The sequence below is a fragment of the Sycon ciliatum genome, chromosome 4 (assembly GCF_964019385.1).
Source record: "Sycon ciliatum chromosome 4, ocSycCili1.1, whole genome shotgun sequence".
NCBI lineage: Eukaryota > Metazoa > Porifera > Calcarea > Leucosolenida > Sycettidae > Sycon > Sycon ciliatum.
In genome coordinates, this window is record NC_088646.1 from 25,008,614 (window position 1) to 25,029,558 (window position 20,945).

Below are 20,945 nucleotides of genomic sequence, written 5' to 3' on the forward strand. Positions count from 1 at the left end.
GTCGAGTGTTGTATCAGTGTGTTTAGCCTTTACAAACTGAGGCTTTTCTCAGGCTTTAGGCCATCACATATGCACACGGCACGGACTGTGTTGTCACAGTCACAGTCATAGCGCTGTGACGCCGCTGTCGCCCAAAGAATCCTGAGCCCAATCACAAAATGCAAACGCCTCTTTCCTTCCATGCATTGCACTCTCCCTGACCCTGGCCTGTGTTGTGCGTTCAATCATGTATTTGTAGAAATTCTTGAAATGCAGAGACGTACATGCAAGTACACGCAGTATAGCATGGTATAGTGCACCCCTTCATGAAATAATCAGACATAATTTTGAAGTATGTCTGGTGGCTCGTGCTTGTATCCCAAAAATAATAATCAAGCCACCATAGCTCATGCGAATCACTTGCTCGTCTTGACTCCTTGGCTTGAGGTAGCTGGCGCGAAGACACTGCAACTCAGTGGACGGGCCGCGGGTGGGCCTGCTGCGGAGTGTTGCAGTGAGTCTGTGACTGTTGTATTTCTGCACCAAGTCGGCAACTATCGATACAATCATCATGTATCTGCACCATGTCCATCACCAAGTAAGTACAATGTAAGTACTGAGCTCATGATCACACCACTAGCACTGTCATTACATGCCGGCATACACTGATCTGCGGCAGTTGTAATACTATGGTTTTACAATACCGATGTACTGAACTACTGAAGTACAATCATGCAATTATGCTAGTGACTTTACAATTACATTATACAAGGTATAACATGTCAAGTAGATCTACATGATTGTATCAAGCTTGTACCATGTGTACTGAGGCCCAAATGACCAAATGGAGCGAGTGGCTTTTCTGACAGCCTAGGACATGGTCATGAGTCTCGTGATCTGGTATTTCGTGGTAATTACCCCGGGGGGGGGGGGGGGGGGGGTGGTGAGCATGGGTCGATCTTGGGCTGGGGCATGGACCATGTCATGTGGACAGACAGCAGCAGTTGACCGAGTCAAAATCAAGGAACACCGTTTGTAATGATGGACAGAGGGTAGGCATTTGGTTACACACATTCAAGGTGGGATCATTTTGGCTTGCACTGCAACGTGCCTATAGCTCTGGCAAAGGCTAACTATAATTATACAATAGTGTCTGCTCCAGAGTTGGGGGAGGGGGGACTTGGACCCGCTTGGACAAAGAACCCGGCACTGAAAGTACCGATACGTACAGTACTGTTGGGCGCTGAAGACTGACAGTATTGTAACACTACATGTACATGTACAATTATGTTGTTGTTGTTGTTGTTGTTTTTTATTTACATGGTAAACATGTATCAGCTAAGGTGTAAGGTGTACATCGTGACATGTATCAGCTAAAGGTGTAAGGTCACGGTTTATACCGACTTGCTCAGACTGAACACTTCTACACCATGATAATAAGACCAGGTTGTTACCAGGGTACTGTGTGAACTGAAGCCGGAGATTGAAAACAATACCTAACATCATGGGCACATGGCACAGCGTAGCTAGTAGCAGTAGCACTGTGCAGGCAGACATAGCCAGGAGGTTTGGCAGTGTGGACTTACTACACGTGGGCACTGTGCAGGCAGACATAGCCAGGAGGTTTGGCAGTGTGGACTTACTACACGTGGGCACGCAGGCATGCAGACAAACGCACAATGATCCCTCTCTCTCTCCTAAGTTTAGTTATACCCGCACTGCGAGCGTGACTGTCATTAGTGTGGCAGTAGAGCATGCTGCCGTCGCAGCTGCTGCCGATCTGATAGGGTTGTTCATTCCTGTGACATGGTTATAAATGTAAGTTAGTGTTGCTGTTCATGGAGCCTGTCTGATCAAATGACGGAGAGAAGTCATGATGTGGGTTATTGCGGGTTATTACAATGGAAACAACATCAAACAAAACTACCGATCGAAAACACACACACACACACACACACACACACACACACACACACACACACACATCATCATCATCACCATAGTGGCGCAACATAGCTGATCACTGTTCAAGGCAGATCTAATGTAAAAGAATGGAAATATCTGGCTATAGGGCTGTAGTGCATTTCTGGTATACGAGTTCAGAAGAAAAAAAACATTGCTGAGGAGAAGAGCCTAACTGTCCTACGAGTGAGAAGCCTAGTCAGTAGTTACATGTGTCTAAACGTAAGACTCCTCATCAAACTTGACGTCTTCAAAGACAGGCTGACGGGGCATGGGCAGTTCGAACGCTTTCGTCGTTACTCGTGCAGGCACCGTTGATACTGACGATCGCCGTGTATACAGGGTTGCACTTACCTGGCCGTCAACAGTTCGACTGACAGCAGCTGCACCGCGTGCCTTGCCGAGCGAGCGCGTCTGCTGCTGTGCAAGGAACTTTTCATTCGGGCTCAGGAAGGCCGTCGCGGCGGGCCCCTCGTCTGAATCGTCACTGCCGCTATCGCTGCTGCTATCGTCGTACCTCTGTGTGGCCGTTTGTTGCACTCGTATGGTAGGTCTGCGTGCTGATGCTGGTGAGTTGTCGCTCTGGGATGCAGCTGCATTGCCAGCAGCAGCAGCAGTACTAGCCTTTGTAAGACCCAGTCGTTCGTGCAGCACAGTGTACAGGGCGTCATCGTTGGCAGCGACGCGAGCGGCAGGTCGCTGCGGTGGAGAGCTTGCGTACTGGGACATGCTCTGGTCAGCGGATGCTGCTGATTGTGCCGGTTGTGTTGATTGCGCTGGAGGTTGGGCCTGCTTGTTCTCATTGTCCAGCTCGGGATTGTCCAGAGAGTACCAGTGCCTTCCCATGCTGCGCCGAATGCGCTCAGACTGTGTTTGGTCCACCTCTCTTGTTAGCCGGCTGGTTGTTGAAGACATCTTTGAGCTATGGGATGGTGTGGTCGGTAGGGAGGCCGAGTGGAAGCCAGTCGGCGGCAGTGAAACACTAGAGCGCTTGCGATCTTGATTCTTGCCATGCGATCTTACGCTGTAGATTTCATAGAGCTCCTGCAGGCTGCGTGTACCGGCGGCGGCCTCAGCGTCCAGATCAGCTGCTGTTGCGTTGCGATGTGGCATGCCCGGTGACCGGCCCATGGCCAGTTGATCGACGAACATAGACGCGGACGAGTGTAGCTTGGTTCTCTGTGAGCCGGACGATGCAGTGTCCGCCATGCTACCGCCACCCGGCGCTGCCTGCTGGGCCTCCAAAGCGCGCTGCTGCGCCTGTCGATGTCGATACACCACCAGGCGAGACCCCGCCGGGGAGTTGGTGCTGACGGCGGTGTCAACACTGCCTGCTCGCCACACGGCAGCATTGGCACGTGCCACTTGCCCCGGGCCAGGCGGTATGTGTGCAGTGCTGCGTGGGAGCTGGGGTGATGAGCTCAACGCCATGCTGCTATCACCGGCAATGCCACTCACTGCACTGATACTGGACAGCGATTCGCCGCCGTTGGTAACATCGCTGCTCTCTCCCATGCTGTGAGCGGCAAGGTGGGTTGTCGGTGTGTGCGTGTCGTCGTTGAAGAGAAGTGGTGTGCTGCTGGAGAACATTCTCGAAGTTGAGTGGTTCATGGCCATACCGGACGGTGCTGGCTCATCATCAGCTAGCTCATCGTTGCTAGATGAAAGCAGTGTGGATCTCAGGTTGGGATCACTCACCGCATGCTGCTGATGATCGGGACTGAACTCTGGGCTCTCCAGGCCCTCTTCCAAGCCCTCGAGCTTGGTACGTTCCTTGATGTCGTTGGCCGCTTTCACCACAACTGGCGTGTCATAGCCGTCAAAGATTTCATCGATATTCTGCACAATGAACTGAATGAGGGGTGGCACTTCATTCTTCAGGACCTGCATATCATCGGCTGGCGATAGAAGGCTGGGAGACACGCAGATGGCCACATTCTCGCTGTGCATCTGATTCACGGCATGGTTTTCAGCAATCTTGGCCAGAATGACGAAGAAGTTATGCAGCAGCAACTGGTTGGCCATCGGCAGTCGCTCAAGCATCCTAGTTGTGTGAAAACCAATGAAGAAGAAAAAAGAGAGTGAGGAGGGAGGGAAGGATTGGGGGGGGGGGGAGAGAGAGAGAGAGAGAGAGAGAGAGAGAGAGAGAGAGAGAGAGAGAGAGAGAGAGAGAGAGAGAGAGAGAGAGAGAGAGAGAGAGAGAGAGAGAGAGAAGGCGGGAGGGAGAGAGGAAGAGAGCCTGAGAGAGGGAGAGGAATAGGAGAGAGAGAGAGAGAGAGAGAGAGAGAGAGAGAGAGAGAGAGAGAGAGAGAGAGAGAGAGAGAGAGAGAGAGAGAGAGAGAGAGAGAAGGCGGGAGGGAGAGAGGAAGAGAGCCTGAGAGAGGGAGAGGGATAGGGAGAGAGAGAGAGAGAGAGAGAGAGAGAGAGAGAGAGAGAGAGAGAGAGAGAGAGAGAGAGAGAGAGAGAGAGAGAGAGAGAGAGAGAGAGAGAGAGAGAGAGAGAGAGAGAGAGAGAGAGAGAGAGAGAGAGGACCAACAGACAGACAGAGCAGAGTGAGAAAGACAGAGAGAGGGTTAACTAATCGGTGTGGTGGGCAAGTCCCTCCGACAAAGTATTATCTTCCATATCCAGGTATGCAACAATTATCGATACTTTCTCCTTCACTGTGCATGTTCTTCGGCTTTTACAGTACCCAAAAGCCACATGCAAGCCCTGCATGACATGCACGTACTCACCTCCGCACTTGCTTCACCTTCGCAGCATCGCCTGAAGGATCGAGGCAAGCCACCCACTCCGTGTACAAGTCACCATTCAGAATGTATCCCGGAACGCTTCTCAAAAATTCCTGCAAATAGATAGGGGTGGGGAGGGAGCATAAAATTAAAAGAAAAAGGAATGAACATTTTGAAAGGCAGCCTTACGATTATTTGTATCTAACCTGACGTTTAGTGATCAGAAATGAATATTATTTGGATCGGCAACAATGCCTTGCTGGCATTGGAAGTAGCATCAAAGAGGGTGCTCACAACGAGATCACAAAACAGGCAGTCAGAACTGAAGCAGAGCGACTTGAAGTACCTACCAACCAACAAACACCATTCTAACCTTTATCAGCGCCCCGATACACAGCACCGGTGACCCAGCAATGTCTGGTTCAAGTCCTGAAAAGAACAGAAAACAAAACATACATCCGCCTCGCATCATTGAAGCAGCAGCAGCGCCTGGAACGCACCCGCAGTGCAGGTAATCATCCGGGGCTTACAACTACGAGCGTGAATAGTGTTTGTTCGACCTGTATTGACTTATGCAGTACACCAGTGTGATCTCAGCTCAAGTACTTGTACTTGTAACACACAGTGACACCTGTCTAAGACGACTGCTCAAGGGACCTTCAAAACGTGGTCTCTGTCGCCAGGTGGTCTCCTTATCCAGGGTAATTTGGCTGGGAGTAGCGGCCCTTGGTCCTGATTGAAGTGGTCTTTTTTTTTTTTTTAACTTTCACAGGTTTCACAGTACAGTATATCTATACTGAGCATGAACCTAGTCTACCATAGTATCGACCTGACTCAGTGTAACGTCACACGTACCTCGGTCAATGTCCTCGCGCAGTTCGCGCACCTGTCGGGCGCTGGCCGACCTGCGTAGTATGCCATTGGTGTCCGGACCATCCATGTACAGTCGGACCAACGCAATCTGCGCAGCAAGAAGTAACCGTGGAAACACCATCATACACTCACTCACTCACTGACACTCTGGCTGGTAACACTAAGAAACACAGGGAGTGATATGATCAACGACCGCTTCTTGCCATTAGGTGGACAAAGACAACGCCGCAGAAATTTTGGAAAACCAATACCGTCAGCAGTCCAGCCAGAGCACCCAAGACTGCAAGAGGCTTCTTGAACTGGCTGGACATGACGTTCAATGAGACAGACACCTATTCATGTGAGAGAAAAGAGTGACAATGTCAAAAGTGGAGAACATCAGTTTGGCACTGTGACGCCAATTTACCTGCAGCCAGGAAGGAATATCCGGTGAAAAGACCCGCTCCAAGGGCTGGCCAAACGTCCTGCAAATTGGGCATGGACACAAACACACCACTCTGTTATAATTACCGCTGTGATGCTGTCAATGTCTGAACTTACTTATACCTGTGTTTACATGAAGCACAGTGTAACACTGGTAGCATGCACCTGTGTTTACATGAAGGCCCACAGTGTAACACTGGTAGCATGCACCTGTTTCAAGATGCATGTAATATTCAGACCAGCACTCATACCAGAGTGTCATTCAGAAGTCAGGTGGCACGAGAACTGCCAGACAACGATAGCCTTGAGTTCAGGTTAGGGGTCCTTTGAGCCACATTAGCACACGTCTACGAGCAGAGATGCTCCCATGATAAGCCCAAGCTGGGCAAAGGCAGTGTCTGAAGCAACGTCCACTAGGGCTGCATGCACTCACGGAGGTACATCCTCTTCTTCGTCGTTGATGGTCGGGTTTTCTCGGCCTCTGTTGCGCGGGAGAATCAAGTGCACAAGAGTGGAACTGACTGAGCGGCCAATTCCCCGGTTCCTTGCACGGCGACTGCGGGGCTGCTGTTTCTCTCCTGAAGTAGGTACGTAAATACCAAACATAGAGCAGGAGTTTTAAAGTTGGGGGTGGGAAGCATAACACGGAGTTATCTAGCTCCCAGATTTTGAATGTGCACTGAGAATGAGAGCGTCTGTTCGACAATGTAGCCGCACAGAAAAAGGTTCACAAACCTGTAGATAACTGATGAACAGTGATGCAACTGATGAATGTAACTGATGGAAGTGATGAACAGTGATGATTTTGCAAGGAGCAAAATAGGGTACTATAATTAGATCGTCACGAGCCCAAGCACACACCCATGGATACACACACTCCTACATAGTATGCACTGGCAGCAAGACAAGAAGTGGCACACATAGTGACTCACCAGAGAAGTACGGCACACGTGACTGGCATGTTCGCAAGACAAACTGAAACGGCGCGGTTTGCTGCAGCCGGGTATCCTCATTGACGCTGTTGCTGTCCAGCCGCCTTGTGTTCATAAACAGCTTTATGGAGTAGGGCCGCTCATGACCTGCATAGTAGTCACCCATGACATAGACAGACACAGGCAACAATGACCTCCATGAAAGCTACATCTGTCGTGTCCGGGTGTTGCTATCTCAGTATCTGTATGATCGTATTGCTGCTCCTATCAGCTGTTTGCCGTGGCGTCGATGTGTCTCGCCATTGAATAGCGTTATTGAAGAACCTTTTAGCATTCATGCTTTGCTGGCTGGCCCAGATTAGCTGTCACGAAATACAGATATCTACCCTGTTGATCACCATGAATTTGACCATCGTAGTACATCGTAGTACATCGTAGTACATCGTAGTACATCGTAGTACATCGTAGTACATCGTAGTACATCGTAGTACATCGTAGTACATGTATAAGCCAACTTTTATCGGGTGAATAATACCGGTGCTTAAAGTGCGGCTTGTACTCTGGAAGATACGGTAACTGTTGACTTACCGAAGAGAGGAAATGAATTCTCCTCCTTGCCTGAATGGACGGACATGCAGTACCGTGTTATATCATCCTGACAGCAGTCACAACAGAATGCAGAGAATACATTGTTTGGGAATTGCCGGCTCGTTGCGTACATGGGGTCCCTGAGGTTGCTATTGTATCCGAGCCTGCTGCATGCAGGACTGGTTTCTCTCACACAGTTGCCCAGTCTCATTCACTGCACAAACCATGTCGTCTGTTTTCTCTCTCACAGCCAATGCTGTGGAGAGAATGAAGGTCGCAGACATCACCATGTAACATGACACTTACTCGAAATGTAGGTGCATTATATTTTTCCAGAATCGATTTTCGCGCCCACAGTGCTGGAACTATCCCACAAAACGTTCACCGACACTGTTTTCAATACCTACCTCAATCTTCCAGATTTCCAGAGCCATGTTCATTACATCCCTAATCGTGTGCGCAGTGGACACTTCAATGATCTTCTTGGGAACATACTGGAGAGAGAGAGAGAGAGAGAGAGAGAGAGAGAGAGAGAGAGAGAGAGAGAGAGAGAGAGAGAGAGAGAGAGAGAGAAAGAGAGAGAAAAAAAAGAGAGAGAGAAAAAAAAGAGAGAGAGAGAGAGATAGATAGAGAGAGAGAACGAGATGTAGATTGAGTACGTACATGTATGCGTGTGTGTGGGGGGGGGGGGGGGGGGAGAGACACACACACAGAGAAAGAGATAGATACATAGAGTTAGATAGATAGATAGATAGATAGGGAGAGGGGGGGGGGCAATAGATAGAGAGGGAGGGGGAGGGAGGGAGAAAAGAGAGAAAGAGAGAGAGAGAAAGAAAGAGTTTATTATAGCCATTAGTGAATAAACTTCATACAAAAGTGGCATCAAAGTACATATGCCGAGCTCCATAGTGATCCAGGCAATATACAGTTATTCTGTTATATAGCTTGGACAGATAACCATGGTAACGGAGTGATAGAACCTTCTTGCCATAACCATCATCATGAAATGCATCCAATGCACTGATAGTTTGCGGCATGCTGATGTGAGGTAAAGTTAACAATGCTTGCCTGACTTACTGCAGTAGAATTGCCTGTAGCCTTGTTCAGAATGCAAATGGGCACTGTCTGACGCTGGCTCTCCTCACAAGGCTCCTCAATTTGCCTGTAAGCAGTCGGCATAACACAGAATGGATGGCATGTGCATCTACACAAGGTCTCCATGTACTCGTGCCATTACCAGTCCTGAATGACAGTGCAATGTCTCTGCTAAGTAGAACTGAAGCAAATGATGTGTGTGTGTGTGTGTGTGTGTGTGTGTATGTGTGTGTGTGTGTGTGTGTGTGTGTGTGTGTGTGTGTATGTGTGTGTGTGTGTGTGTGTGTGTGTGTGTGTGTGTGTGTGTGTGTGTGTGTGTGTGTGTGTGTGTGTGTGTGTGCGTGTGTAACACTAACTGTCACTTAGCTTGAATGCCAAGAACAGACAGAAGGGAAACGACTGGCCAGTTCGGTTGTGTCTCGCCAGAAATAGACTCTAGTTTAAGGCAGTAGAAACCTTCCCCCTGTCACTGCCACAATACCGGGGGGATGTTTACTAATACCGAGGAGTAGTAATATAGACAAAGCTGCACTGTCCCATTGCTACATGCATATGGATATGATGTTCTAGCACGTGCAATCTTCCCAGCACGATAACCAGGTGCGCATGCTCGCGGTTACGCCAAGACCACAAGTCAGCGTTGTTGGCTTGCCTCACCGGCACAGGTTCCTTCTTGGAGCCCCTACTCTTCCCAATGTTGTGCTGTCCTGGTACTCCTCTCCCCATTTCCTACACAAGTAGGTTTTGTCTTCAGTAAAATAAATAAATAAAAAATGTACACTTACGTCTTCAGCAGGCAGAACCACATCTCTTTCTCCTGGGGTGTGCTGCACACAGAACACAGCAGACAATGGAGACAGTAGAACCAGTAGTAGTCGGTTAGAAGGGCAACACGCGGACAAGCAGACAATGCAACCAGTTAGTGACAGCAATTCCAAATACACCACACAACCCGATATCAATACACCATACAACTTGATATCAAAACTGGCAGCCAAGGTGACGTGGAAACATGACATCTATGATACCGTGACACGCAGAAAACTATGAATGTTAGGCTGTGTTTACATGAGGCGTTTCAACCCGGGTTGAGTTCGACCCGGGTCAAATTTCAACCCGCCATGTACACAAAATGAATGGCGCGTTTACATGATGCGTTGCGCTTGACCTGGGTTGAAATTTCGCCCCGGGTGTCAAGAAAATCGTACAAACGTACTTCTGTGTGTATCTCGCGCCAGGTTCGAACAGCACTGCACATGCAAATTTCGCGCGAACGGATTCACGTGACCATACAGGACTCTAGAAGTGGAGTTTTGGCGGCATATCAGTGTTTGACCCGGGTCAACTGTCTCCATGTAAACGCTCACCTATTTTGTCTATCGTACAGACTTTCAACCCGGGCTGAACTCGACCTGGGTTGAAATTTCTCATGTAAACACAGCCTTACCCTCTTCGCCCTCCCAACAAGCGAGACTTTTCATCAATTTTTTACCATTACACTACACTGTTCTCCTACGTACATATCGTTTTACTGTGAAGTTCTCAATCAAAACATGATACGATTAATGTGAACTGCTGTTTTAGCCCATTATGACAACTCGGATGATCACACCACTTGGTCATGAACTAAGAACGCTACCGACTTGCACTGTAACACGTGTACTCTTTACACATCAACAGTCCACGCCATTGCAGTACAGCCTCTGAATATGAAGAAGCGGGGCCTACAAGCTGATTTTCTCAGTCACTGTGGCATTTGTTATCGGCGCTGGAGAATTTCTAACACAGGGGTGGTCAGTCTGCGGCAGTGGAGTGACAGGTTAAGTGGGTTTTGCTTCGTCTTGGCCAGTACCAGCAGCAGTGAAGGGGCTGGATCAGCACGTGCACCAATGCACACAGGACTGCATCTTACAGCCCTTCACTGCAGGAGGGCAGCCCGGGGCTAGTGCACGTGTTGCTGGCCGTAGCGGCCACACATCAGTGCTGGATTGGTGCTGTAAACACATGTACATCATGCCCTGCTCCCCCGAGTGCCAGCAGCAGTAGCATGTACATCTCACCACATCTCGGTACCCAGTGTTAGAGGTGAACTTGCTTCACAGTACATAGACAGGTGATCACATCTTGGACAAGTGCTAGGGAGTCGAAGGATTACAAGTTTACAACAGCATTGCTCTGGCTCATTGCAGCAACTAACCTGAATGTTGCTACATAGTTTGCAAGCGGCCATCCCATCAGGAAGGAGCAGTGTGGCTCCAAGCCAAAGTCAGAGAGCTCCGTTTGCAGATCCTCCGGACACTGGGCTATCCACACGTCACGAATCCTCTGCCGATCCTTCATGTGAAAGCTGTTTGATGACGTCGTCGCTGTAGCTCTAAGCATACACACAATGCAGCATACAGCCATGTGCATATCAATGCACACATACACACAATGCAGCATACAGACATGTGCATAGCGATGCACACATACACACAATGCTGCATACAGCCATGTGCATATCAACGCACACATACACACAATGCAGCATACAGACATGTGCATATCAATGCACACATACACACAATGCAGCATACAGCCATGTGCATATCAATGCACACATACACACAATGCAGCATACAGACATGTGCATAGCGATGCACACATGCAAAATATCATACATACATAACAACTTGTGTGATTTCAGACGCTTTCAGACACACAGGGTACTCACAGCAGTGACAACAGCATCAATATGCAGTTGGAAACAAGTCCTCTCTAAACCCAATGCAGTTGGAAACAAGTCCTCTCTAAACCCAATGCAGTTGGAAACAAGTCCTCTATAAACCCAATGCAGTTGGAAACAAGTCCTCTCTAAACCCAATGCAGTTGGAAACAAGTCCTCTATAAACCCAATGCAGTTGGAAACAAGTCCTCTCTAAACCCAATGCAGTTGGAAACAAGTCCTCTCTAAACCCAATGCAGTTGGAAACAAGTCCTCTCTAAACCCAATGCAGTTGGAAACAAGTCCTCTATAAACCCAATGCAGTTGGAAACAAGTCCTCTCTAAACCCAATGCAGTTGGAAACAAGTCCTCTAAACCCAATGCAGTTGGAAACAAGTCCTCTCTAAACCCAATGCAGTTGGAAACAAGTCCTCTCTAAACCCAATGCAGTTGGAAACAAGTCCTCTCTAAACCCAATGCAGTTGGAAACAAGTCCTCTCTAAACCCAATGCAGTTGGAAACAAGTCCTCTCTAAACCCAATGCAGTTGGAACGTGTAGATGTGTAGTTACTGTTACTCAGAACCTGAATGCCTCTGTAAGCACTCAAACCAAGCTGTGTGGAAAATGGATCGTGAAAGATCGCCTTCAAAATGTATGTGCAGGTAGGTGGTGGTGGTGGGGGCTCCGGCATCTGCCGTCTCCTTTGGACCATAACATGTAATATCGGATGAGCTTTACGAACTCTTAGCTTGGCAACTCAAAGTCCTCTATTCCATGACTGAGCTATGCTGATGTGGTTTAGCACTGTTTTCGCAGTGACCAGGCTAACTGCATGAGTAAACCCTGTTCTTGCAGTGACCAGGCTAACAAGTCCCTAGAATACTACAATGCCCTCCCTGCTAGCATTCGTGACGTCTCCTCCCGACCTGCTTTCAAACAAGAAATCTGCTCGCTGCTGATTAACTCAATCTGCTCCTGCAGCGCTCACCCTCTCCCATACTTGTAAAGTTCAAAGTGATGTAAATCACTTTCCAACTGTTTAACCCACAATCTCACCTTCTCATATATTTATATTTTATTGGCGATGGTGCCATCGTGAGAATAAAGAATTCAAACTGCATGAGTCAATGAGCCATACTTACTTTCGCTTTGCTGAGAATATTACATCACTGAGCAGGAATAGATAGCGATCTTTCGTGGCACTCTTTGAAATCTGCACACCACACCACGAAACACAGTAATCATAGCACACATTAACGATATAAAAGCTCACATTAATATTATCGATCTTAGGCTGGAGGTAAGTGGGATTTATCATGAAAAAATTGCAGTTGCTTGCAAAGTATGACCTATGAAATATACACATTTTTTGGATAGTCCTGTCCAAGGTACTGTAAATAACCGTTTCAATCTTTACATAACTGCAAGAATAGATCCTGGCCGAGGCGTTCTTGTGGCATCTTCTTATAGGACGTGTTTTAAAAGAGAAGTAGACCCTACTCCCTACAACAAAATACCCGTGTTATGAAGCAGTGGAAATATAGAAGTGCACACAAAAACTCATCGGTAGCAGTATCCAACCAAACTCCCCCGACTATCCATACCATAGTCAACTGGACCGGGCCCTCCTGGATGTAGCGGCGGTTCGCCAGGTTCGGCTCCTGCTTGCTAAGTCCTTTGCTGTTCGGCCGAGAGTCGGTAAGCTGCACATCCCCACAACTGTGTAGCGACAGTGGAAGACAGAGATATTTCTGCTGCAGCCTAGAAGCCATGCTTCAGCAACCATTACTGTCTTCTACTCTATACTTGGGCACACAAGCATTCAACTTCAAAGTCTGCAAGGCCGAGAGGGGTGAAGCAGCCACTGAAAGAAAACTCAGTGTGCAAGAAGAAACACACTTCAACAGCAAGAAAGTTAGATGTGAATGCACTCTACACCAGCCTGAACTGTCTTTTTTTCGCCTCTGACCAAAACACTGCGGCTAAGGAGGGTGCTTGTAGGTATAATACTTCACAAAGGCTACAGGATGGGGTGGTTGATTGTTCTGCTTGATGGTCCGTTACCTTGAGTCAGCACAGCAAAGATGTGCAGAGTGTAGTAGCATGCACTATCTGTAACTAAACTTTCATTTCACTAGAATAAGATACACACACACACTGTGTAGTGGTAAAGAACGAAAAAAAGTTTTTCAACCTTGCAACTTGGAGTACATAGGCTATCATACCTCACAAGGAAGTCAGGTGTTGGAGAGGTGATATTGGAGCTTGAAGTGTTCTTTTTCCGCTTTGTGGGCTACACATCACATACAAAAGACCATGCAAAGTAGAACACTCGTGCAGAAACAACAGCAGGGAGTATCCAAAAATAGGCTCAGCACAAGAAAACAGTATAGTTCCCCTAGGTCACTAGTGTTGCAGCAAATATATTACTTGAGTCACGGACCAGTGCCGCACTTGTCAAGCAACCAGCACAATATCCTAGAGGTGATAATGGCAGACGCAGTGCCATACTATGTACAATAAAGATATTGAGAACAAACGAACTGGCAAAGGCCAGTGGAAATCATGTCACAACAAACGTATAGTTAGTGACGAAACCATACGGGATTTCAAACGGGCAATCTGATGGGCACAAATTAAATCTCAGTGACATCATGAGCATGTCAACAGTGTGTTCAGGTGCATGGCTAAGTGTGGTATGTTTGTAGAACAGCCTATGCACTGTATGAGGCATGCTGCAGTGAATGCAGGACATGGTTTAAGACCAGTTCCAGGTAATTAATATTTGCTGATGGCTGTGGGGACGGGTTAGGGGCACTCACTTGGAAAACATAGTCGATTGGTCTGTTGAGGTGCAGTTGCTGAGTGAAACGCGCTTGCATGTACTCCAGCTTCGCCTGCATGCAGTCACGACAGAACCATGACAGGACAGGTGACACAAACATGATCAGTACCATAGAAGAGCAGCAATTTTAACAGGTGTTAGAGCCGCAGGCATTGTAGAGTAGCTAGATTTCCTAACTACTGCTGGTGGCAAGGTGCTTGCAAGTGTAGAGGATGCTGGGCTAGCTAGTAAAAAAGTTGTTTATCTCCTTGGAAAAGCGCTTAAAAGACGCCGGGGAGCAAGACTTAAACAGCGGAAACTCCCATGCCGAATTCGTCTGTCTGGCTCACAGTTACCAGAGTTGCAACAGTGCTGGCAGACATACGCACAGCTGCTAAGGTTACACACTGATGTACGTTGGCACACTCTTTCAATCTCCGACTACACCATACTGCAGAGTGTCAGTGCAAGACGAAGGCTCAGAGTCTACAGCATACCGTGAGTTAACTGAAATCTCAAGTTCATGGCTGTGGCCGCGGCTATTGAAAAGTTCAGAGCAATGGTATGGTGAAGTTTCCATTTTTACTGCACACCTGCCGGTCATCTCTCCTACAATAATACCTGCCTGACTGCAGTCAAAGCAGCAAAGGAGCTAAGTAGCTGACAGATGCCCTTTAGGACAGGCCCCGGTCTACAATCTTCAACAGCTGCTTGAAATGTTACCAGCAGTGTTACCATGCCAACATTGAAGAATATGTGAAAACGACGCACCTGATTCTCAGCGTTGGACAGTGCTTCTGTCCGTCTATCAAGCAGCTGCAGAGAAAGAACGCATGTCAGGAGATAGCCAATGAGCTGAGTATTCAATACACACAGATTACCGGTCTGTACAGCGTATATCCAGCTTCACATATCTAGTACTAGTACATGTTCTAAATATCTATATATGGAGCAAAAGGAGGTGGTAACGTGTCGGAGAGCGATGCAGAACGGCTCTAATATGGATGAAATGTGTATATAAAGGTATGGTAGCATATTCATTGACCTCTGACATCACCTGGATAACCTCTATCACAGTAGTTTGTTAAAGTTAAGTGTCATGCGCCGAAAATAAAAACCCAGTCACCCACAACTGCACTCTATACTATGTGCCAATTACCGGGAGGTGGTGGCACAATGATTCCTGTGGATGTGGGACATTCGGTCTCAATGAGTCTCATGTGAACCGTAACTCTTTTTATTCACTACGATTCGTAAATGGAGACGGTCTACAGTGGACAACAGCTGCAGTGTATGCGCATACCTGTGATACAGCGTTGGTCACCTTCTGAAGCTCCACTCGGTCGTGGTGGGCATCCGGTGTTGCATACATCAAGTCGCTCAATAGCTTACCGTACGTTTGAATCCGTTGATTCTGTGCAGTGAAGGATGAAACCCGCAAAAAGATATTCTGTCAACCATGATGTCCCCGACAAGAGACAACTTACGTATGGCAGCCAGTGCCACAAGGCAGTGTGTACGCTGTCCACAGAATGGTCAAGTTTACCATCTGTTTGTTTTTTCAGAATGAAAATAGGAGTTAACTGGACGAAAAGAAATTTTAAAAACAGGTTCGGCTCAGCAAAAAAAAGAAAAAGACGTTCACTTTGCACTTTGCACAACCACCTGAAACAAATGGAGTCAATATCAAGACAACTATGCAATCGGTAACGTTTCAACTGACATAGTAACAGCCAAGCATAACAGTTACATCAAAAATACACAGCTCAGATTATTACTTCATCAAAAAGTCGAACTCGTGCTCATTCTAGGAAAGATAGAGAATAAGTACACTGTATTAACACAGAGCACACACCATTGCTAAAACCCACCGGTACTAATAGAAGTGAGTCAAGTGAGTGCACTGCACTCCCTCTCTGTGCAGAGATGAATGCCGTAAACCCGTTGTCGTGCTGACTGCTGCGCTTCTCACGCAAGAGCCTGAGTAGAGTGCCAGAAAGTGAGGGCGAGGAGAGAGAGAGACAGAGAGAGGGGGGGGGGGGCGGATGCGATGGAGAAACAGAGTAAGAATCATAGAAGAACTAAATGCTCTAGGCATGACTAGACAGCAGTAACGGCCAACATGACAAAACACTCAAGTTGTACAAATAACTCTGAAGCATTCCCATGTTGCAGAACACCATTACCTTGCTGCTTTTGTGTAAGAATAGCTGTAATCCTCAAATACTCCAGGGAAATTGGGCTGCCTGTTCAGAATGCAACCTGCACATCAGAAAGCAAGCATTGATTTCAATTTTCAACGCATAGCCAGCGGATATCCATCCAAATGTTAGAGAAGTCTAGTCAACCGTGTGCGACGGCAAGCTAAACAAGTTTTATTATACAAGCTTCATTCAAAACTCAGCCAGTGTTGGGGATTTTTGATGTTTATCAAGCGCCACCGCTTTTCAGCACATATTCTGTAAGGTCACGTACGGCCCGTGTAGGGACATGACAGGCATGTACATGTACAAACCCGAACAACACTCTCCAAATACAGTAATCTGCACAGACATCAGCTGACCATAACGCTAGTGCTCCGTGAAAGCGAACCCAGCAGCACACTGCGATGAAAGCATTTCACGAGATGCAGGTGAGACAATCCCAAACCAGCCACTAAACTCAGCCCCTCCCCGACCGGTCACTAAACTCAGGTTTCGGACTCATGAATATGAGGGACGTAACCTTCTTCTTAAAGAGCTTTTAAAACAAACAAATTGGGAATAGGAGAGAGAGAGTGGAAAGAGGATGGGTAAATGCACAATGTCACCTACGAGGTAGGGTAGGTAAGAGAGAAGTACACCTTACCAACACAAGTCTTCTCTTCATGCCACCGCTCTAATGCATCTTCAAGCTGCCAACAACATACAAGAATTGACAACACCAGAAACGTATTCGTTATAGACATGAGCCTGAGGATGCTCATTGCTACAGGCAGAAATGAAGCATTAAGACTTCAAGTGGTCCATATCAACTGACCACTGCAAGCAGGTATAACCTCTTTCTATGTTAGGGCATTGCGTGTAAGTTCTATAGGAATATGTGTACGATATGCACTGTGATGCTTTAAGAGCGAATTGATATTATAAGCTATATGTGGCTTTCCTTCAGATTTTCACCCTAAAACCTTAGGAGCTAGCTAGCCCGTAGGCATGCAGCCATTGTTAGGTCATATAGCCACGCTTGCAGATGTACCATAGTTGGCAGGTCAGACGCACAATGACTTGCGCATTCTGCATTTATTAATACTAGCCGTGGCATTCTCACCTCTTCAATCAGATTCTCACTCAGCTTGCGTAGCCCATAGATACCGCTGAACAGGGTGTCCTGGCTGACCTTGTGCAATTTCCATTTCCTGCGCGATAGTACACCACATGAGAGTTTCCACAAGTGCAGAGGGTAGACAATATTCCACAGTTCTGGACTAAACAATGTGAAATTGAATATCATTCTATCCAGTAGCCATGTGGGGCTCTTTCACAAATTTGGTGGTGGGGCTGATCTACTCCCCTGATCTACTCCCTCCAAACGGTTTTAGGAGCTGCATCTGTGCCTTCATCCTAGAGGGTGGTGGTGTTCCTACGGATGTCTAACTGAGTCTAACGTTAATGGTGATTTTTTTAGAAACCCTGAGCATATCAACTGGCTTTCCACAAAAAAACTTCTGATATAGGTTCATAACTGACCATGGCAGGGACTCAAAATGAGCTAAACAGGAAACTTACCGTAAACAGAGAGACTTAAAACGGGGACAAAACATCGCGAATTTCGCGAGTCAAGGGTGCACCATGCATATTTGTCCCTGGCGACAAAATCCAATATTTCCTTCTTAATCAACAATTGCAAAGCCTTTCCCCAGTGAAAAGTTACTGAAAACTCTAACACCTTAGCTCTGTTACAGATTTTTTTCCTTGCACTGTAATCAAACATTAGTATGACTTCACACAGAAGCCAATCTAGAAAATTACGGCGGTTCTGCCACTGATTAGTAGTGTGAAAAAAGGAGGACAAAATGTTACGAGTTATGACTACCTGTCTGTCTGGTTACGTTGGTGGACAGTTAGTCATAACTCGTAACATGTTGTCCTCCTTTTTTCACCATAATCCGGATTAGTACTGTAGTGTGCTTACTTGAGCGGTTCAGCATACGTGTCGATCACTAGATTGAGACTGTTGAAATAGATCTTTTCAGATTCCAGTATCTCTTCACCGGCCTTCTTCCGCATTGCTGAATTGCAAAGACATGCACATGCCCATGCCGCCATCACCATATGCACACACACACACACACACGCACGCACACACGCACGCACACGCACACGCACACGCACACACACACACACACACACACACACACACACACACACACACACACATGAACATTTATGAAATCTAAGGTTTCCTGCGCCACGATATGTGTGTTCTGTGAAAAGTAAGTTCGTTTGGGCAACTACTGCTTACTGGGGAAACTTGCCATGACAATTTAACTGACTTCACCATAACGAACATCCTGAATTCCCCACAATTTCTGAAAACTATGTGCTAACAGCATGTCTAAAGTAACTAAGTACGCCAGTTCCAGGAGTTGTGTTGTTCATTACTACGTGTGATGCAAGCATGATTTGCTTACATAGAGGTATGCCACTAGTGCTGCAATGCTTTACCGGGTCAGCTACACTTTTCATGCTGTCATGCTCAGCCTGGATGGTGGTAGTGACTCGATGGCAGGAAGCTGATGATGTCTGAGAAGGAAGACAACACTTCTCAACTAACTGAGCAAGTACTAGAATGATGACTCTTTACCCTGCATCAGCACAATCACAGTGTAGTGTACTGACTGTGTTGACTGCGAGGGAACATGTAACAAACTAGCTAGCTAGCTCTCCAGTCTGACTGAAGCTTGAAGCAGTGGCACTGGTAATGGTACCAATGACTGTGCCTTTAGCAGCTTAGTGGGTTCCAGTAGCAGCTGACAAGGGCAAGCATCACTGCATCAGTCTGCTCAAAACCCAACAAAACAGCTGTGTGTACATGATTGTATTGGTGTAAACTATGTTGAGTAACTCTTCCTCTACCCTGGTCTCTGCCTAGTTTGTTAGTGGCCATGTAGGAGCCTTCCGTACTTGTACTTGTAAGTAATGATTATGTAGAGAACAGGACTGGAATCTACCATGACATGATGATGTACGGTGAGGACTATATTACTCAGTACGAAACCATGATTTCCTCCATAAAACTGCACCGTCTCTGCAGCGTATTATGTACCTGCAGTGTCTTCGATGTCAATATCCTTGCCATCCAGCACTGCTGAAGACTCTTCGCGATTCACCTGCGTTCGTGTCGCGCTCAGTACCACTCGATACTCTTTCCACTGCAGGTCTTGCACCAGAGGCTGAATGAGCGACTCCACGCTCATGCCAGCTCTGCCGAAGAGCTGCAGTGCAGAAATGCACACACAACAGGCACAGGGACACAGTTGTGCCACACACACACACACACTGTCAGACTGATTCCACGAGAAAGACCTCTAGTTGATTTAAAATTCGAACGGGACACGTTAGACGCGAAGATTGCTCACAGAGAAAAGAGAAACCCAAGAAAAATCAAAGAGAAACAGTCAAGGACACCTGATTCCATTGGAGTGGCAAGCATGCAGAATATCTCCCACAACACAAATACAACACAAAACGTAAAAAATGTTGATGCACTGGGCCATTTGGATCGGATCCTACCTTGGCTTTGTCACCGTTGGGCAAGTTGACGGCAACTTGGTAGTCTGTGCCACGGCCATGGCCTTGTTGAGGCCTAGCGTGTTGTCGCTGCATCACCGTATGTCTCGCCATTCCTCCATTACTAGGCTGCAGTCCTGGCGAGCGACCACCAGAGTCCTCTCGACCGCCGCCGATGCCTTGAGCTTGATTGAAGGCGATGAAGTCGATGCTGTTGCGAGGAGTTCGCAAACGATTCGGGCCGCTTAGCGGCCTGCCCAATGACACGTCAGCGTGCTGCTGCTCCGTACCGTCCATTAGGAGACCAAGCAAGATCGGAGCAGCAGCCTCACTCTCAGTGAGAAGTCGGACACGGCTCAACCCCACACTACTACAGCAACATGATCACATTTTTTCCTCTTGACTCGAGACTTAGCCTTGGTTTGCTGCACTGACTGTGCACGGGCTTTGCATCACACTTGAGCTGTAGTTTAGTGTCTACATGTAGGCTGTACTGTCACTACCGGCCACCCAGCACACAGACTCAGTCAGTGATCAGGTGATACACACACAGATAAAAATGATTGTGTGTAGATCTACCCGTCTAGTCTGTGGTAGTGTGGATGTATCAGTGCATGATGATCAGCCTACAGTACTCATAATCATGATATTGGTCACGGTCATACCGATCTGCTGAGCTTAGTCTTACTCTTATTATTTTATATAAAATTATTATTACTCTTACTCTTAGTCTTACTCTTGCTAGTCTCTCTTAGTCTTACTACTAGATCATGTCACTCATTAGATGCATTACTGAACTGAGTCAGTGAGAGCATCATACAGTGCTGGCAACTGAAATCCGACCCCCTGAGCTCACATCGCAAAGACCCAATACGGGATGGTAAAACTACCAAGCAGAGACCGCTAGAATGTGAACCCACCGCTCAGGGGGTCGGATTTCAGTTGCCAGCACTGTACGAAGTGATTTGGCATTTTTTAACATTTGGCACTTTTTAACAAATGTGTAAAATTTGCTTTTCTTCTGGCTGTTTCTCTGCTCCGGATGGCTGTATCGAAACATGGGT

General features: G+C 47.2%; 1 protein-coding gene across 1 annotated transcript; it reads right to left on the reverse strand.

Moving 5' to 3' along the window:
• Positions 1-1,670: 1,670 nt before the first annotated feature.
• LOC135815232 (uncharacterized) lies at positions 1,671-20,266 on the reverse strand. The gene is made up of 25 exons (XM_065328501.1): positions 19,885-20,266; positions 19,418-19,586; positions 18,284-18,380; positions 17,420-17,507; positions 16,961-17,006; positions 16,300-16,375; positions 15,985-16,093; positions 15,417-15,527; positions 14,885-14,929; positions 14,112-14,186; positions 13,515-13,582; positions 12,894-13,008; positions 12,432-12,502; positions 10,782-10,958; positions 9,370-9,411; positions 8,567-8,651; positions 7,897-7,983; positions 7,490-7,556; positions 6,902-7,048; positions 6,403-6,547; positions 5,953-6,010; positions 5,529-5,634; positions 5,047-5,102; positions 4,677-4,786; positions 1,671-3,985 (listed from the first exon to the last, which is right to left on the reverse strand). The coding sequence occupies exons 1-25, from the start codon at positions 20,176-20,178 to the stop codon at positions 2,158-2,160; spliced, it is 4,272 nt and encodes a 1,423-aa protein (XP_065184573.1). The 5' UTR covers positions 20,179-20,266; the 3' UTR covers positions 1,671-2,157.
• Between the last annotated feature and the right edge of the window lie 679 nt (positions 20,267-20,945).